General features: G+C 42.2%; 2 protein-coding genes across 17 annotated transcripts in view; one reads left to right on the forward strand and one right to left on the reverse strand.

Annotated features, from left to right (window-relative positions):
• Positions 1-2,469, reverse strand: part of MBD5 (methyl-CpG binding domain protein 5) — a 253,948-nt gene extending 251,479 nt beyond the window's left edge. For 9 of the 10 annotated variants that reach the window (XM_075001486.1, XM_075001482.1, XM_075001479.1 and 6 more), the window contains exon 1: positions 2,040-2,469. The gene's annotated coding sequence lies outside the window, so the exon portion shown is untranslated. Of the gene's footprint in view, positions 1-257; positions 341-2,039 lie in introns of all 10 variants that reach the window. The other variant, XM_075001478.1, reaches the window with a different exon arrangement.
• A 330-nt stretch (positions 2,470-2,799) lies between these two features.
• ORC4 (origin recognition complex subunit 4) overlaps positions 2,800-19,728 on the forward strand; it is a 92,035-nt gene continuing 75,106 nt past the window's right edge. For 3 of the 7 annotated variants that reach the window (XM_075002101.1, XM_075002103.1, XM_075002104.1), the window contains exons 1-4: positions 3,102-3,206; positions 9,864-9,936; positions 12,286-12,362; positions 15,248-15,338. In XM_075002101.1, the coding sequence (XP_074858202.1) occupies positions 3,187-3,206; positions 9,864-9,936; positions 12,286-12,362; positions 15,248-15,338 (261 nt within the window). In that variant the 5' untranslated portion in view covers positions 3,102-3,186. Of the gene's footprint in view, positions 2,927-3,101; positions 3,207-9,863; positions 9,937-12,285; positions 12,363-15,247; positions 15,339-19,728 lie in introns of those variants that run through there. The other 4 variants (XM_075002102.1, XM_075002105.1, XM_075002100.1 and 1 more) reach the window with 4 other exon arrangements.

The following is a 19,728-nucleotide window of genomic DNA, read 5'->3' on the forward strand; positions in this document are numbered from 1 at the left end:
TTTTAACAGTAAACGAAGTATTGCCCTTTTTTAGTAAATAATGCATTTCTCCATCTGTAATGTAGGCTTGCACAATAAATTGCAGATGGACTTTAATAGCACTGACATTGGGGGGCATAATTTTGAACATAGTATAGATTTGTACGGGTAGAGGAAACATACCAGTGGCACCTCTGAGTAAGAAAAAAACTATTCACACTATAACATGTTGGAATGAAAGAGGGGAAAAAAAAAGGCATTGCTGGGTAATCGTTTACCTGTGTTTCTCCAGTGTTGCTTGTAGCAAAATAAAAAGACAACTACAGTTTTCAAGAATGGGCTCCTATACATATTTGCTGACCTTTAAAAGAAATATTACTTTACAAAACTGATTTTTAGATAATTCTCAGCATAGCAAGCTGTTTTGTATTCACAAGCTAAACAGAAAACTAAAAGCAAGACAAGTATACAAAACTATAGTAACATTTGCGACTCCAAACTCTTCTCACAATATTTGTCAGGTATTGTTCTAAATTTATTTTTTCTCCAGTCCTTTCCAAAACGATCAAATTGCCAGCTTGAACATGAAATTGATGTGTCCCTTAATTTGCATCAGCAAAAATACTTTATGTAATCAAAGATATTAAAGCATTTACAAGTGAAGGCTTTTTTTGTACATTCATTTTCAAATATGGCATACAGATACATGTATCACTCTAAATCGCATTTTGCTAAGATGCCCCATTGAAATACCCAGTCCCTCGCCTACCTCACAGTTCAGAAATACCTTGCATTATTTACTAAATAGCACAGAGCTCTCTTGGAAAAGAGTTATGTGAAAAAGATAAACAGAAATTACTCACAATTTAAAAAAACAAAAACAAATGCCCTTACATAATAGATGACATTGAAATATAAAACCAATTTATCATTAACTCCTAAACTCTTTTCTTCTGGAGTCTTATGACTGTAAAAGGACTTCCTGATGTTTTCATGCAAATATATTTAAAAGTTTAATGGTCAAACTAAGTTATACAAAACTCAGACATTTCTGGCATTTCACTCTTACAAGCATAAACAAATTGCCTAGTTACAACTGAAAGTGGTACCTAACTCAGTCAACTACATAGTACAGTACAAATACTACTGGAAAGGTTTGGCCTTCCCATCAGAAAACCACAAAAAAAAATGTTAGCAAGAGGTAATGCTTTATTTTAAGTATTTAGAAGATTTATTGCATAGGCCCTGATCTTGCTAATTTTTACATATTGGAGTAGTTCTATATTGGGACTACTTAAATGCTCAAAGTTAAGCAGGTGCATAAATATTTTAAGATCAGAGCCTTAATGATTATATAACTAAGTTTAGTTAACAATGGCAACATGAAACTACACAAAACAAAGAAAAAAATCTAGAGTTTTCAGCTCCATATTAATCTTTTTGTCTTTTGAAATTCCTATGTTGACACAGGTAACACAAGCACTTTAGAAACAAGTCAGATAACGCAAATATTGGCCCAAACACCATTTAATACTTCACCTCTCTACACAGAAAACTATTTAGTAAGAAAACAAATACCAATGAAAACAAAATATAAAAATATTTCCTCCAGAAACAGCAAGCCCCCAAACTGAAGCAGTTCTAAAAAGAGGGGGCTGTTGAAACACTTGAGAGTATCACTAGCAATGCTTGATCATCATCTACACCATGACATTTCCTCATACACTGAAAAATAAATAAAACTGAGGCAGAACATGCAGAAAGGTTTTCACTTCCTCAAAGAGTGAGTAAAAAGTGACAGATACGACTACTATAACATCTTCTTTCTAAGGAGGAACAGGAGGGTTAGAGTAAAGAACAAAACTGAAGTATTTCATTTGGAATAAGAAGAATAAGCTACTTTGCCAAACCAGTGAACAATCAAACTATCTATCATCAAAGCTAAAAGACGGACCCAGAAAACAAATACCTTCCCAATCCCAGCCCCCAAATCTTCCTGCCCTGTAGGGAGAGGAAGAGCTAGAAGGAGGTATTGCTTCCCCACACACAAACACACTTACCTTGGCTGCACCCCACTTTTATTCCCTTCCCTGGAGCAGTGGAGAAAGAGACACACACAAAGGGTAATAAAGGGGGAGGAGGGGAGAGCAGGGGGGTGGGGGAGCTGGTGAACTGGCTGCTGCTCCTCTGTGTGTGTGTGGTGAGGTGTCTCCAGCCAGGGCCAAGCAGCAGCAGCAGCAACGAGAGAAGGGGCTGTGTTGCTAAGAGGCTTTTGGTCTCTTTCTCTCTCCCCTGACGGCCAAGGAGGGGGGGGGGGAGAAACTCTCCTCTCCCTGTGTCTCCCTGGGATCTTCTAGCTGGGCTGGGCTGGGGAGAAACTCAGGCACCTCACACCAACCCCTTCCCCCGCCGCACACACCAATTCGAGATAGAATTAGTGCTCTGTCCCTTTAACAATATAAATAAAAGGTCCCCCAGTCTCCCCCTCTCTCTTCATCATCAGCTGCTGCTGCTGCTATTGCTGCTGCTGAGGCTCTAGCTCTGCTTGGGAGAAAGATGGGAGGCTGCTATTGCGCATGCTCCCCAAGGGGGCTCAGTGGGTTGAAGGGGGGGAGGGAAAGGGATGGCTTTCCACAATGCACCGCGCGGCTGGCGAACCCGGAAGGAGATGCCATCGAGGGAGAGGAAGTTGCGGAACTGGGGGGAAGTGGAGCGGAAGTGAGTGAGTGGGCGTGCAGGGGGCAGAGTTGAGGCGATTCAAGGGGGGGGATGGGGGAGAAGGAACAGAGGGTGGTGCTACTGTCGTCACGTGACAAGCTGCAACGTACGCGGGTGACGCTGGGAAGCTTTCTGAGGCGCGAGCGGGGTGGAGGAGCGAGGCTGCTTTGCAGGAGCCCGAACCACTCGCTCAGGCGGAGACGGGAGGGAGCTGGCGAAGGCGGTCTGGGTAAGGGTTGGGTTGGACTGGCAAGGGGATGGAGGGAGGAGAGGTGACGTGGTGAGGCAGCGGGCGAAAGCCCTGACCCGGTGCGGCCGAAGGGCGGCAGTGTCCCTTGGGGGCAAACTCCCTTCAGCCGCGCTGTGTTCCTGGGGGCAGGCACGGGGCTGTGTCCCGTCCCCCGTTCGTGCTACGGGTTTTACGTGGCGGAAGGGCTTCCTTCCGCTGCCTCGTCGCAGGCCTCCTTCGACGGCGGGAGGCGGGGGGTGATGCTCTTGAAGATGCAGAGGTGAGGACTGAGGAGTATCGCGCGCCGGCGAGGCCGCGTGAGGCTCTGGCAGGAGTCTCGGAAGGGCCGAGTCCCCTGTAACTTAACCCCAGACGCCTTCTGCCCCGATGAACCCGGCGCTGCTGGCTTACCTGCTCAGAGCCGAATTGGTGCCTGTTGCGTCTCCGTTTCCAGAGCATTTGCTATCGGAGACGCTCCGGTTCCATGATTACAGAGGCTAACGCCTTCTGTGCGGCAGAGCGGAATTCTCTGGAAGAAAGATCTGGCTGTAATATAGACTCTCATGTACCTTAACACTCTGCTCCTGACCATTCTCTTACGGCAGTCAAAGGCACTCGTTTTTGTCAGGAATATATTTGCTACTTGCGTATTTGAGGCTTTCTTTTTCTTTTTTTTCTGTAAAGGAACTAAAGCTTCGTTGCATCAAGTTCTTTAACGTTACAGCTAGGTCTGCTAGGCACTGAAGATTAAAGCTCCTGCAATTTTGAAGTTGTAAAAGGGTTACAGTCACGGAGAGGTGGGTGTGCTAGGCTGTATCTTCACAAAAACAAACAAACAAATAAAAAAGCAGTCCTGTAGCACTATAAAGTCTGACAAAATAATTTGTCAGGTAATGAAATGGATCTGCACCAGGAAAGCTCAGCCCCTAATACATCATTTTGTTAGTCTTTAAATTGCTACAAGTCGGCTTTTTTGTTTTGTTAAAGGGCTACAGTACTTAAAGATAAACATATGGAAAAACGTAATTAGATTATTTTATTATAAAAATAGTTATAATGATACTCACCTTATCTGGAACATAGATGGTTCTCAACAATTGGATCACCTGTATCTGTGTATGAGCTCAAATAAACATTTTTGATTGGATTTGGTTCTGTGAAAGTAATTGATCCTGCTCTCTCAAATGCTGTCACTGAAGGCACCAAAATGAGTCAGTACAGATCTGTGAAACTCCCTCTGCTTGGTTACCATAAAATTGTTAACAAATTACCATCAAACTATTGTAAGTTAACACCTTAATGAAATGAAGGAGTTAGGACAGGTCAGATATATAGGAGTTAACTGTAGTTTGAGTAACATTTTCACTGCACTGTTAACCTGCGTGATTGGCATATGGGTTCCTCTGCTCTTGTCCATTCGTGAGCATCTCCATGGCAAATCATTACCTGTAATGTTACTTTCTCATTTCTTCGGCACTTGTCATTGTATGTCTTGAATAATATCCCATGTTTCTTTATGCTGAGATAGTCTAGGATTCTTTCCCTCTCAGTTGTACAGCATGGAGGCTATGCATGGGAAGACAGTAAACTGATTTTTTTAACCTGCTTACTCATTGCAAAGTAAATGTGGTTCAGCCAAGCCATGTTAGCTAGCTTTAGGCTTAAAGCACATCCAAGTCTAGGTGATGTATTTTTGTGAATGGATCATAAGGATCATGGATCTAAACGAGTTAACTGTCCATTGTAGACGTAACCATAGATGTGTGGAGATTTCTGCAGTCGTGTGTAGCCATAACAACTGAGGATTTATTTTTTTAGTGAAAGCTGAGATTCTGTTGAAAATTATAGTAGCTTCAGAGTTTTGCTAGTACGGGATATAAACATATGGCAGCTGCTTCTGAGCACTGGAGATTAACTGAATTAACCATTAAGGTGACTTAGGCTGTTTATACTACACTGTCATCACAGCTGTATCAGTCAGGGATGTGAAGAGGTATCATTCTTATAAACTCGGCTGGCCCTGTTCTGTTGTTGTGAAGATAAAGCTGCATGGCAAAGCTACTTTTACTGATACTGATTATTGTTTGCAATTTTGGCTGCCTCCACAACCAGGAACGCTTGGATGGTACAGTATACCATGGTTTATATACTGATAAAGCTGTCCCATTGAAAACATATATACATACTTGTACACGCAGGGCCTGATTCTGCTGCTCTTTACTATTTAGTGAGTAGGTAGTCCAGAGGATTTCATAGAACTACCAAGTGTAAGAGAGGGTGCCATTTTCTGGCTGTCTTCTGAACACGGTAACCAGCTACTTGTTCGCTGCCCCAGCCTCTTCCTGTCCCACCCTGCAGGCTCCACTCCACAGCTCAGCACCTGGGCCTGGCAGATGGAGCCCCACAAAGTGGTTTCTCTCCCTATTCCCTGAACACAGCCTGCAATTCCCTAGAAAGTTCTTTGTTTCCAGAGCTGTTGCACTGCTGCTATGTTGGTGCCTCCCAAGCTATAGAGAGCGTGAGAGTTCAAACAGCGCAGCACGGCAGGGGCTAAGCAAGGGGAGGCTGATTGTGCTGCACCCTGTTTCAGAAATTTTGTACTCCCCGAGTGGACGGACCCCCACTTTTTGCTCCCCTCGGCTAAAAGATACTTCACATGGGCATTGCAACCATGTTAAGGACTATGCTTCCCTTTCTTCTTCTAAGTAACTTCTCATCTTTGCAACAAAACAGCACCCGTGACTGTTTGACTTTTTGTTCCTAGGTTGTTATAGTTTTCACTGCCATTTCTTTAAAATATTCCAGGGTTGCAATGTGGTGTTTCTGGAAGGTGTGTGACCCAATTTTGTTGTCACATTGGCACATATTATTGGATTGTTGTGTACATTGCTCCACTCATCAATGCTTAAACTGGCAAAGTTCCCCTTGGTATTTCTTGTCCACTGTTAAAGTTTCTTTTCGTACACTGTAAGTAGTAGCATATTATCACATCACGTGGTGTGTTACCTGATCGTCAGAACTCAACCATGTTAGTGAATGTGTTTATTTTTAACAGTGCAAAGAGGAGAATTTGTGGTATAAATGAACCACTCAATCATTTCATCTCTGGTGTCTTGTTGGTTATTTGCTGGTTCTTATTGCAAACCCATCCATGGTGATGGCTTCTTTGGATGATTGCTACTTTTGCTTAGTACTAATACTTTGTCTGAAATATGTTGCGGCACTGCTGCTAAAAGTACCAGTTCATGGCTGAGTTGCTGCAGAAAGACTAAGTCTCTTATGCTTAAATGGAATCCTGAAATAACTGTTCAAAATCATTTTTGAATTTTATTTTACTCTATTTTTTTCAGTTAATCATTTTATATTTTTTCAGCAAGAATGCAGATCAGATTCCAAAATTACAAAAAAAGCTAAAACTGATTATGCTTAGAGTATACTTAATTTTGAAGTAAGCTGCATCAACTCACTGGCACTTCTGTTATATGTGAGAACAAGTATAAAATGGGGTTCCTTTGAGAAAGGTGAGTTATGCTGAAGTAAAGTAGGGAAAAAACTTATGACGTTACCTTTATATATAAGATTACAGGAGAGATGATTAAATATGGTGGAGAATGACTGACTGCATAATAGCATGGAAAGAAGGAAAGGCACCTAGGGAATGGACGAGATCCATGCTAGTGACAATACTCAAGAAAGGAAGTGCATTGTAGCGCATGACCTACAGAACAATTTCCCTAATGAGTCATTTAGGCAAGGTACTGATAATGATACTGATGGAGAGACTAAGATTGCAGACAGAAGAACATCTAGTGGGTGAGCAAGTAGGGGTCAGGAAAAAACAGAAGTACCAAACAGCAGATATTGGCACTAAGATTGATAGAAGAGGAAGCTCAACAAAAGAACAAGAACATTTACCCTTACTTCAATGTTTTTGTTTTTTTTTCCAGAACGCATTTGACAGTATAGAGCAGAAAGTGACTTGGGCGGTCTTGGAGTCGTACAGAGTGGATAGTAGACTGATACAGTTGTTGGAGGATATCGGTGACAATGCGGTGGCATTCGTGAGAATGTGTAGAGAGATGGGAACTTGGTTTAGAATAAGCAGAGGTACGAGACAAGGAAATCTGATATCACTGAGCATCTTCATCATGCTTCTAGAGAGAGCAATGGACAAGATCAAGGAAGCGGTAGAAGGGATATCTGTGCATGAGATAAGAATTAACAACTTGAGTTCATAGATGACGTGGTTATCATTGAGGAAGGTGAGAAGCTAGCAAAAATGGTGTAGGTGCTAAAAGAGGAAGGCAAGTGGTACGGACTGATTATGAACTTTGATAAAGCAGAAGCAATGGTATTCGGAGACAAGTGTAGATGGAATTGATGTAGAGAATATAGGAAAGTTCACATATCTGGGAAGCAGCATAGTGCATGATCTAGACTAGAAGAAGGAAATAGTGACTAGTGAAAGCAAGAGCGAGTTTCAAGGCAATTGATGAGATCTGGAAAAGCAAAGGGATTAGTTTAGGAATGAGCTGAGCATTTTGAATATCTGTGTATTCAGCAGCATGTTGTATGGCTGTAAGACATGGATGGTAACGAAAGATTCGAATAGAAGAATATTAGTGTTTTGAGAGGAGTTGATATAGAAAGATCCTGAGAATAGGAGGGATGCAGAAGGTCACCAATGAGGAATTATATAGGAAGATATAGCCGAAAGAGAACCCACTGCAGAAGGCTGTACGATGCAAGTTACAGCTATTTGGGAATATTTGCAGAATGAGTGACAAATGAAAACTCAAGACCCTGGTATTCAGCATAGTGGATGGCTCGAATAGGAGAGGCAGACTCCACAGAGAATAGGTAGGTAATATAGTAGATTGGTGCGGAGCTAATCTACAGAAACTAAGCCACTTCACCTCAGACAGGGAAGGATGGAAGGAAATAGTGAGAGTGGCATCAGACACCAGTGGGCACTGAGCCTGTGGTTGATGATGATGATTATAGTCTGTGGACATGCTACTCCTAAATAAGGGGCATGTATTAGGTAATACAGAATAAGAAAATGACACTGAGGGGCATCTGGTTGGTAACTTTGGATTTCTGAACTGCACCTTTCTGTACTGTATACTTGGGTGATAGATTCTAAACTAGTTAAACAAGCCAGGGGGATAAGCTAAGCTAAACCTTTTTTTTTCCCCTAGCAACATCCAACATAGAAAAAAGCTTGAGAATTTATTTGTTAAATCCCTCTTTTACTAAAAGGAAGAGAGAGTCTTGAAGAATAATGCATTCCAAAGTGGATTATTTGTGTTCTTAACCAGTTGATCCACATTGTTCTTCAGACTTATACACATTTTCACTTACATCATTTTCTCCCAATACGTAATTTTCCTTATGTTTCATTTTGTCAACTTGGTCCTGCATCTTCTTGCACTTGCCTTCACTTGACAGATTATTCTTTTCTACCAAGGGAACCAATTTCGTCAAAATATTTCCAGATAGGATTTCTCTGATGCCCAGAAGCCAGGACAGTTTTTCTGTGATGGATGCATGGGGGATTATAGGAAGCTGTATGTGTATGCTTTAGTATCATCTTCCCGTGTTTCTTTCCAGTCCACTCCACTCCACTCCACTATTAGTTTCTATGCCACCTCCACCCTTTTCTATATATTCTCTGTGTTTAAGACAATGTCTTAAATGAGTCCTCTGCCTTCCTGAGCCATAGCCTACCAGCAAATAAGGATAGAATAAAACCAATCCTAACATGTTTTTCTTCATAAATTTTACTTTAGTGTGTTGAGAAACAAACTAAAAGCCCAGAACTCTGAAGAAGCAAGAAGAGCTGGTGGTTAGTCTGGACGGACTAGAGCAGGGATGGGCAAAATACGGCCTGTGGACTGCTCCGCTGGGAACCTCAGACACACATCTGGAAGCCGCCTGAAGCAGTGTGGGACTGCTTCCTGCTCCATGTAGCTGTGTGCTTTGGACCCCAGGGAGGGTGAGACTTTGTACGGTGCCCTCTGCTCCCCAGCAAAAATCTTCTAGCTCCCATTGCTCGATTTCTGGTTTCAGGCCTATAGGTGCTCAGATTTGCTGGTGGCTGTGAGCAGTGCAAAGTCTCCCTATCCCGTTGGTGTCTGGAGTAAAGAGCCACATGGAGCAGTCTTGATTGATCTGAGGCTGCAACAGGCAAGGAGCCTGCCTCCCAGCCAGAGACTACCCCTGGTGTCCCAGGCCCTCTGTCCCCCAGGTCACCACCAAACCTCTGCTTCCACTGCCCCGGGTCACAACTCTCTCCCAGACCCTGCACCCACACCTGTACCCCTTCCCCAGGCCAGAATCTTCTCCTGCACACCTACCCACTCCCAGACTCTGCTTCCTCAGCCCCAGTCCAAGGTGTCAAACTCCCGCTCAGACCAACCACTCTCTCCTGCATCCCAGTCCCCTACCCTGAGCTCCTTTCCACACAGAACCTCTGTCTCAGACCCTTCGCTGTTGACCACTGCCAATATTTGTAGGTTTTTTAAATCAATCAGATTTAAATTGATTTTTTTAATTTAAAAAAATCATTTATTTTTATCCACCCTGAAATAAGCTATAGTAGTGTAAAACACATGCTTGGGCATTATAGTAATATACCATTGTTAATACAGTCATGTTAATACATGTTGTGTTTGTAGACTAAACTGGAATGATGCAAGATTTGTTCATACCAGCACTATGATGAACCTAAAATCATTGTCACGTGTTTATCAGCTATGAAAAACTTGACTAAAAAATCCCATTGTTTATGAAAAATGTAGTTTTTTCCCCTTAATATTAAGTGTTCAGTATGCTAATATTTTAGAATGCAGTTTTGTTTTTTACCAAGCATACAGTTGAACAAAAAGCAACCTTTGGTGCAATTCTTTTTTTTTTTTTTTTTTTTTGATTAAAGATGTGATTTTTCTGCAATGAGCAAGCGTAAGTCAAAGGAAAACAGCTCTGCAAATGGAGAATGCATCTCACAGGTGGGTTAACTTTTTTTTTCTATCTTCCTTTCTGTGTCTCTAAATCTTTGGCCATGGGTAGGAGATATTGAGCTCTTTAAGTGCTGGGCTGCAGGAATTCTTCCCTTCTAGTATAAAACAGTTAAGGACGTCATCTTGTCAAGCGTTATCTGGTCCTAAAGCTCCAAAGTATGATTCCTTTTATTGACCAGGGCTTTGTACATGGCCATGCATCTCAGTCACATTGACACTTTATGAATAACTCTGTTAGATATAGGTGTAACATTTTGCCCAGAGGCCACTAGAATTGGGCTACCACTAAGGCATTTGGTTCACCAGCTTATGCTCCTTTTCACACTGTACTACAGTGATAAGCTGCCAAGCCCTCCAGCCTGTACTTTCACAAGCATTCACACAGAGGGATACAACCAGCTGATGTTACAGGGTCACTGACAATCAGTTCCCCAGCCTAGGATTCCAGAGCAGTACTGGTCTGCCCTGGCTAAATCTGGACATCATATGGGTTAATACCCAGTCTTTGTCTCCCTCTGCATGAAGAGGACAGTGTACCCTTCTGTTAACCAATGAGATTTTTTTCAACCAAGCAGTCCAATCAAAACTCACTGGTTTAGACTGAGACAGAAACAAATTTATGAACTAGAAAAGAGATTTTAATTGATTATAAGAGATTACTTAGCAAATAAACTAATCTTAATATATTAGACTGGATATGAACTGGCAGAATCTCACCATAATTGATGTTAGAGGCGTATTGTTAAGGCATGGGCTGCATTATCTTTACAATTTGGATTCCTCAGGTCTTCAGACACAGGCTAGAAATCCTTTTAGCGGGGATCCAACATTTCCTGCCAGTTCAATCTTTGTTCCTCAGGTGTTTTCAGGAGACTTCTTATATGGGGATTGAAGAACATCAGACGTTGTCATTCTCAACATTTAGTATATGGCAGGAACCTCTTGTTTCAAAGCTTGGTGTCTAGAGGGTTGGTAGAAAAATGCTGTCATCCGAAGATGGAGTCGAGAGACACGTGGTCTGGTCCATGCCCTTGTAGAATTTTAGCGGCCACTGCTTACAACAGGCTGGCCAAAATGTCCTCAGAAAAGCTAAGCTATTCTACAGTCTGTCGTTGCTGAGCCATTAGAACTGTGTGACTTCATTTTTATACCTGAAAAGCTAGTTGTCAGTTTAACCCACAGTAACACATTTCAAATAAAGATGTAGTTAATATTTATAACTTGTTTTAGTGTCAAAAGAGAGACCTTCACATATGAACAGAGGAATGGACAGACCTTTGGGAGAATGAGCTAGTCCCCCAGGACATGAAAGATGCCCTGATTATACACACATACACGACAAAAGTTGACCATACATGTTGTGATGACTGTCAGGGCATCTCTTTGCTCTCTATAGCTGGTAAGGTCCTGGCATGCATCCTTTACAACTGACTAAGTGTTCAAAAATGACATTATTCTTGAAAGTCGGTGAGGATTTCATGCCTGTTGAAGCACTGCAGATATATTTACAGACAGGTATAAGAGAAAAGTAGACAGCAACATCAGGACCTCTGATTTTTTTTGACCAAGGCATTAGACAGTCAACAGAAATGTGTTCTGGAAAATACTTGGGGAAATTGACTCTCCTGAAAAATTTATCACCGTTGTTCAGTCTTTTCATGATGGTATGCTTGGTCACATCCTTAATGATGGAGAGACCTCAGCACCTTTTGAAATAGCAGTCAAGATGCACTTAGAGGGACCTCTTGTCTAGTGGTCTAATCCTGTGTGGCAACGAGTGTTACATTATGTACTTTTGAAGTGGGGGCAGAAGCAGCAACAGATATCTCAGTAGTTTGAGCAGTGGCCTGATATACCCAGGGTTGGGAGTTCAATCCTTGAGTGGGCCATTTAGGCATCTGGGGCCAATAGATTAAAAAAGATGGTGCTTAGTTCTGCCAAGAAACAGGGGACTGGACTTGATGACCTCCTGAGGTGCCTTCCAGCTCTGAGATGTGTATTAGGGCACCAGAGAGATGCCTGCGGTGTGGGGGAGTACTGCTTTTCTCTCAGGTGGTGGGGTTTTGTGTGTTCTCTACTGCTGGTCTCAAGACTCTGTCACTAAGAGCTGCCTGCAAGAATTGGTTTCCACACTATATCCTTAGAGCCAGCTGAAGTGTGCATTTGCAGTTTGTCTAATCGCTTTCATGGTACACAAATTGCTGTCATAAACAAACTAGTGAATCGTCCGCTAATCCAACAAAACTGGTTAAGTGTTAATATATATATATATATATATATATATAGTCTCTGTTACAGGGATTAAGCATTTTTGCTAATCTTTCTTTATCTCAATAGGTACAAAGAATTTTACGTGAAAGATTTTGTCACCAGTGTCCTAATGGAAAACTGTTTGGGGTTGAGCTTCAGTACAAGTGAGTAAGCAACTTCATAACTTCGTGGGCAGCTCCTTAATAGCTTGTCTTCAGTTGAACCAATTAATCTGCTGAAGTGGGTCTTACACGTGAAAGTTTATTATCTATTCAATAAATTGTTAGTCTTGAAGATGTTATAGGACTTTTTTGGTGAAGCTACAGACTAACAGACCCCTATGAGACTTAACAAACATAGACAATCCTGAATTTATTTTGGGCATGTTGCGCCTGTGAGCATTTTTCTGTACAGGAGTGATTTTTAAAATGCTTCTTAAAAGAAGCAGCTTCTTAACTCTTCGGCAGAGCTTGAAATTCATTTAAACTTTGACTTTTGAAATGAATTGTTAAAGGTGTACCCCTGTTTTTCATGTATATAGACTTCTAAAGGAAAATCACCTTCTCAGCTTAATTTTATTTCATGTATGTACTAAGGCTACATGGTTTTTGATTTGGAATATTTGGTAAAAATTCCATTGTTAGCAGAAAGCTTTTTGAGCATTTTTTTAAAACACCCACCCACCCACCCACCCAGCAACCCAAACAAACTTCATTTTTATATATATACTTTTCCCTTAATCCTCCTCAGATTTGTATCTCTGTTAATGTCTGCTATTCATGAACACTTGAGGATTCAAAGTGACTCTAGGATCTTGGATGTCAGACTCGTAAGTCCCATAGGATAGTCTGTGTTGCATATCTTGGCGCACATCTTTGGAAAGCCTAATTGATGCTACACTGTATAAAACACACGCTTGTGCTTTCACTCTCCTGAAAATCCAGGGGTAGAAGTCAAATTTTGAGGAAGTAAGAGAAGATTAATTCCAAAATTTAATAGGATCTGTTTGCTATGAGTTTCCATGTGATGCAGTAAAGCTCTTTAACTACACTTCAAAACTGGCACTGCAACCAGGTTGGCTGCCACCTGAACATTGTGCTGTTGCCTACAGTAATAAGTAGCCTCCTTCATTTTCCAACCTGTGTGAATCTCATGAACACAGATTGTCTGTTCCCATCCCTTCTCAAGTGCTTGAGAAAATTTTGCAAAATGTTTTTGTATCTTCTCCCAGGCCTTCCTAACAGAGGCATTTCCAGTGTTGTCAGGACACTTCAAGGAGATTCAGCTAAAATCCGTACACCCCTAGCACTCTAGTTCCTCACTGTTCTCCCCTTTATTGTAATTTCGTGGTGCCCTTTATAGGGTAGTCACCCGATCTCTCCTAGATGTGGCTTACCCTCTAATGGGGATGGCTAGCGTCAGCCTTAAGGGATGCATCACCCTCTTACAGGAGCTAATTGTAAAACCTTACCTAATGTAGGGTAGGACTTAAAAATAGCGCTTGTCTTCTGATAAACACCAGTGTATTTTGAGTATTGGTTATTTGTTGCTGAAACACATCTAAGATAATATAAGAATTTTCTCCTTTCGTCCAGTGTACTCTTCCCTCCCGGTGGAAGATTGTTGACAAACTCCCTTTCTTCTGTCTCTGTCTCTGTCTCTGTCTCTCTCTCTCTCTCTCTCTCTTTCTCTGTCCCACCCCGCCATTGAAAATGTAAGAAAAATTAGTGTTTCTTATAAAGCTTATTGTAGTAACAAGACTATAGAAAAATGAATAAAACAAATATGTACAGAGTCTCTACGAAAATAAATTCAATTTTGGGAGGAAATCAATGTAGGACATCAACCATAATCTACATTATTACAAAAAAAAATTCCATATAGACCACTTCCATGTGCTTTTTGGATTTTTTTAAAAAAAAATTCAAGGGACGACTTCCATCGCAACAAAAGTGGCACTGATCCTTTGGAAAGGCAACATGATAAAATGGAAATCAACAGAACAGTTGTCATTCTTCAGTTATGACACAAAACTAGCAGTCCCGTGTTGCTAGAACCTCTCTCAAGCTATTTCAGTGTTTTTACAATAACACATCCTGCACTGAACCACATTAACATGCAGTAAATATATCCTAAAGGGAAAGTTTTCTTGTTTTGGTGGAGGGCATCTGGAACGTACACCTTAGTAGCTCAGTAATTGTTTATATTTCTAACTTGATAAAGTATATTTTGCTGAACTCTAACGTGCCCATAACTTTAAATTGGTATTGAAGTTGAGTGACCAATTATTAAAAGCCTGTGTAGAGAATCCACAGTCCCATATTTGTATCAGAATAATATAAAATAAACTTGGTTTTGTGGTAAGTGACTTATGTTTCTATTTAAATTGTAAAAAAAAATGTATGCTAAATTAATTCACTTCAACTTTGAACACTTACTGCAGCCATCTTTTTTTATAATTGTAAACTTGAATTCTGTCCGAATTCACCTATGCTTTGACTTCAACAGCCTGAATTTCAGTGAATACACCGGAAGCTTATTTTGGGTAATTGGTTAAAATTATTTAGTCTGTGTTTCCACGTCTGTTCTAATGGTTTCTCAACTGGCACATTGGAAGCCTTTTTTTCCTTCTAGTGTTTGTAACTCCGTTTGTTTCAGTCAGCCTTTCAGTTGCTATTTAAAAGGCTTGCTACTAATTTAGGTTACTTCCTTTCCTATTTGAAGGAAGGAGCTAAGAACTCAGTGTAATAGTTTTTCTCTGAAAATTGTCTTCCATCTATGGCATACTGCTGGCTGTCATGGTGTTTAGTAGACTTAGGATGAACTTCTCATAGTTTTAATCTACTGTATATGAAATCTGAGTGATTATCTTTTACTTTAATTGCATTATGTTTTGCAGCAAGTGGTGGGGACTAACTGCAGTTAACAAGTCATCTAGTGTTTCAGCTGCTTGTTGTGGTTCCCCCCACCCAAATTCTGTTATACTGAGTGCTACAGCAATACTTCTGTTCTTGAAGTTTTAACCTATTGTCATTTGTCGTTACTATAGACATCTTTTGGAGCTGCTGAAACGAACTACTATCTATGGAGAAAGTAACTCTGCACTCATTATTGGACCTCGGGGATCAGGAAAGACTATGGTAAAAGATCCTAATACTAGTTGGTGTAGTGTAGTGTAGGTGTAGAGTGTAAAGGAGCATACCTCTACTGGTGTTCCTTACTAGGACAGAGTTTTGCTAATGCACATTTTTATGAGCATTTCAAGAATATGTACTCATGAAGCTGTTCCAAAGAAAAACATTTTTTTTCTTTCTATCTTTTGGAAATAATGAGATGTCTGCACTTCAAATATGAAAATTTCATATTTCAGTCAGACGTATGCATTTCACATTTAAAGCATACAGTAGGGATGATATCTCCAGCCTGTCCCCTGGCAAGTACCCCGCCAGGGTTTCTCTCAGTTTCTCCCAGATCTTGGAAATAATCTACAAAGGTTTCCTTGTGGCAAATGATACTCTTGGTTGGACCTGATATAATAAGAAACAGTAACAGAAGGTCAGTGCCCCAAAGTAAAGTCTTCACCATTAACACATCACAAAAGCTTATACTCTGGCATCTTCATTCCACTCTGTCCATTACCCATCGGCCACTGCCTGTCTAGCAATCCTTCTTACTCCCACTTCCTTGCCAGGACAGATCCAAAATTTCCCTGAGTGTCTTCTCTCTGGTTCAGAGACCTCATCAGGCAAAACCTTTGTTGTTCTCCTTTGGTATCCCACACAAAGATGGAATAAATGCTGTCCGGAACAGTATCCCTGATGATGCTACAGCACATCTGATGGCTGAGCTCTGTAACTTTATCCTCACACACAACTATTTCAGATTTGGCGACGATATATACCTTCAAATGAGCAGCACAGCTATGGGTACCCGCATGGCCCCTCAAAATGCCAATATTTTCATGGCTGACCTGGAACAGCGCTTCCTTAGCTCTCGTCCCCTAACACCCCGTCTCTGCTTACGCTACATTGATGACATCTTCATCATCTGGACTCATGGGAAGGAGACTCTGGAGGAATTCCACTGGGACTTCAACAACTTTCACCCCAACATCAACCTCAGCCTGGAACAGTCCACGCAGGAGATCCACTTCCTGGACACCACAGTGCTAATACACGATGGCCACATCAATACCACCCTTTACCGTAAATCCACTGACCGCTACGCCTACCTTCATGCCTCCAGCTTCCATCCCAGACACACCACACGATCCACTGTCTACAGCCAAGCACTAAGATATAACCGCATTTGCTCCAACCCCTCCGACAGAGACAAACACCTACAGGATCTCTACTAATCATTCTTGAAACTGCAGTACCCACCTGAGGAAGTGAAAAAACAGATCAACAGAGCCAGACGTGTGCCACGAAGCGTCTTACTACAGGACATGCCCATGAGAGAAACCAACAGAACACCACTAGCCATCACCTACAGTCCTCAGCTAAAACCTCTACAGCGCATCATCCGGGATTTCCAACCCATCCTGGACAATGATCCCCCACTTTCACAGGCCTTGGGAGGCAGACCAGTCCTTGCCCACAGACAACCTGCCAACCTGAAGCAAATCCTAACCAGCAACTATACACCAGACCACAGTCACTCTAACTCAGGGACCCATCCGTGCAACAAACCTCGTTGCCAGCTCTGCCCACATATCTACACCAGCAACACCATTACAGGACCTAACCAGATCAGCCACACCATCGTGGGTTCATTCAGCTGCACATCTACCAATATAATTTATGCCATCATGTGCCAGCAATGCCCCTCTGCTATATACATCGGACAAACTGGACAGTCTCTACGTAAACGAATAAACGCACACAAATCAGATATCAGAAATGGCAATATACAAAAACCCGTAGGAGAGCACTTCAATCTCCCGGGCCAGACAGTAGCAGACTTAAAAGTAGCTATCCTACAGCAAAGAAATTTCAGGACCAGACTCGAAAGAGAAATTTCTGAGCTATAATTCATCTGCAAATTCGACACCCTCAGCTCAGGCTTAAACAAAGACTGTGAATGGCTGGCTAAATACAAAAGCAGCTTCCCCTCCCTTGGTGTTCACACCTCCAGATCACCTGCTGGTAGTAAGCCTCTGCCTTGCTGACTGAGCTAACCTTGTTATCCGCACCCTTGCTCTGGCTTATTTATACCTGGCCCTACAGACTTCCATGAACAGCATCTGATGAAGTGAGTCTGTGCTCACGAAAGCTCATGCTCAGAACTTTTCTGTTAGTCTATAAGGTGCCACAGGACCCTTCATTGCTGTCACAGATCCAGACTAACACGGCTACCTCTCTGATACTTGGTATCTTACAGGAACCTTGATATCTGCAGCTTTCTCCATACGTCATTTGCTTAAGTATCCCACTGTTCACCTGGGCCTTTTTTTTTTTTTTTTTTTTTAAATCCCAGAAGCCTGATTAAACAATATGACTCCTTTTCATTATCCTCATGTGGGGAGGTGAGCTTGTGGCACAGCTGGAGCTGAGACCCATTTTCCTTTAAAGGCACAGCTATCCTGTGACAAAGAATAAGGTTCAGAGAATTTCAGTTACATTAGGAATGCTGTACTGTTGCAACAGCAACATATTAGCAGCCCTTAATATTGTAGGCTTTTTATCTCAAACTGTAAACTCCCCATTCATCATGGAGATGAGCAAAGATGAATTGTGCTGCTGAATGAGTGGTATTTTTCTCTGATCTGACTCTGAGTGACTGCACTGATATTGACTTACTACTCAGCTGACTTTCCCCTTTATAAATGAGGGGTTTTTCTTATCCAAAAAAAGTGAATTTTTCTAATTGGAAGCAGATTGTACTTTGTAATTGTTTTTCATTCTTGTGTGGTCTTGGAAATGTCTTTGAAGCTTCATGCTGTCTTCATATAATCTGTAACTCAGATATTTCCACTGAAGTCATTGCAGCTTTCCTTAACATTGTCGGTTTGGATCCCGCTGTAGGCACATGTACAACATATGTGAGGCTGGAATCTTGTGCTCATCAGTGTTCGTGGGGGCTGTGAATGCATCTTGCACTCTAGTGCAAGGGCATAAAGAAGAGGGCTCTAGCTCTCCCTCCATTCCCTCTTACTCTGGTCATACCAATACAGAACCTGGATTGTGTCTGGTCCACTTGGATGTAAGTTTAAATTCTGCTCTTTGTTACTGTTTAATACCCTGATGAACACAGTCTGTCTTGGGGATGTTCTTATCCCCACTGAATTTCCCATTCTTTGTGCTCTCAAAAATCAAGGGACACAACACTGAAAATGCATCTCTTAGAGCAATTCACTGAAAGTAGCCTCAGATCTAAAGGAAGAAGTGTCATTCTGTCTGGAACCTTGGAGGCTTTTATCAAATAGTGACTCAAAAACCAGATACACCTTCAGCTTCAGGAAGGAAAGACCAAACAAAGCAGCTGAATCAGCACAAGGAATTGTGGCACAAATGGATATATTCTTGATACCAAAACTATCAATGCTTATGCTTTCACTGTTTGCTCTAGGAAAGTGTCTCAAAACACTGTTCTTCAGATGTGTGCACAGCTGTGTTTTAATCAGTGTGTGGCATAACTTCCACTTTGGAAGACTGGACTAGCAGCAGTTCTGCACACCCCTCTGGCTTCATAGATGGTAACGGAGCATTAGGTCCCAGTAAGGCTAGACGCTGTGACTCTGGTACCAGCACTGAGTGAGAAGCTATCCTTACTTTTCTTCCTGGCAGCAACATTGGTACTACAGGGTAAAACTCTCAAATCCAGCGTTCTCTTCTCTGTCAACATCTGTCATCAGGCAGGACCAGAGAGTCCTGCAGCTGAGAGGAGGAGGGGCCAGCCAGATCAACAGCAGGAGCCCAGGGCAGGGCAGCCACAGGCCAGGGAGCCCGGGTCAGAAGCAGCAGCGGTGGCCCAGGCTGGTAAGCTGGCAGCCCAAGCCAGGGAGCAGCAGCTCATCGCACGGGACAAGCGGGAAGCCGTGTTTGGGGCTGCGTGCAAAGCCCCTGGCCTGTGCAGTGGTGAGGAACAGAGAGGGTCAGGAAGCTGCAGCGACAGTAGGGGGGAAGCCCGGGGCTGAGGCTGAGGGCAGGAGAAGAACTGACCAGCCCTAGTCTGGCAAAATCCCATGCCTGGGATTGCTCATGTCCTGAGAGTGCTGGATGAGGGAGGTTGAATCTAGTCCTAGATATATTATTCCCTTCAACAGCCCATGCTAGTTTCTTTTGTGAGGGAGCTTTGCTGGAGACTGGAGAGAGAGAACAGCAGCTTCATGTTAATGAGCAGTCTTGCAATTGCAAATGGCTGCTCATTAGCATAGCCACTCGAGATCTCACTGGTAGGAGAGGGTGCTGCCAGCAGTAAACAGGCCATGTAGAGATTACTGTGCTGGCAAAAAAGCCCTCTGTTGCCAGCCCCTTATGGCAAAAAAAAAAAAAGAAATTAGGCGTTTTTGGAATGCATGGGAGACTT

This window comes from Carettochelys insculpta, chromosome 8 (genome assembly GCF_033958435.1).
Source record: "Carettochelys insculpta isolate YL-2023 chromosome 8, ASM3395843v1, whole genome shotgun sequence".
Lineage (NCBI taxonomy): Eukaryota > Metazoa > Chordata > Testudines > Carettochelyidae > Carettochelys > Carettochelys insculpta.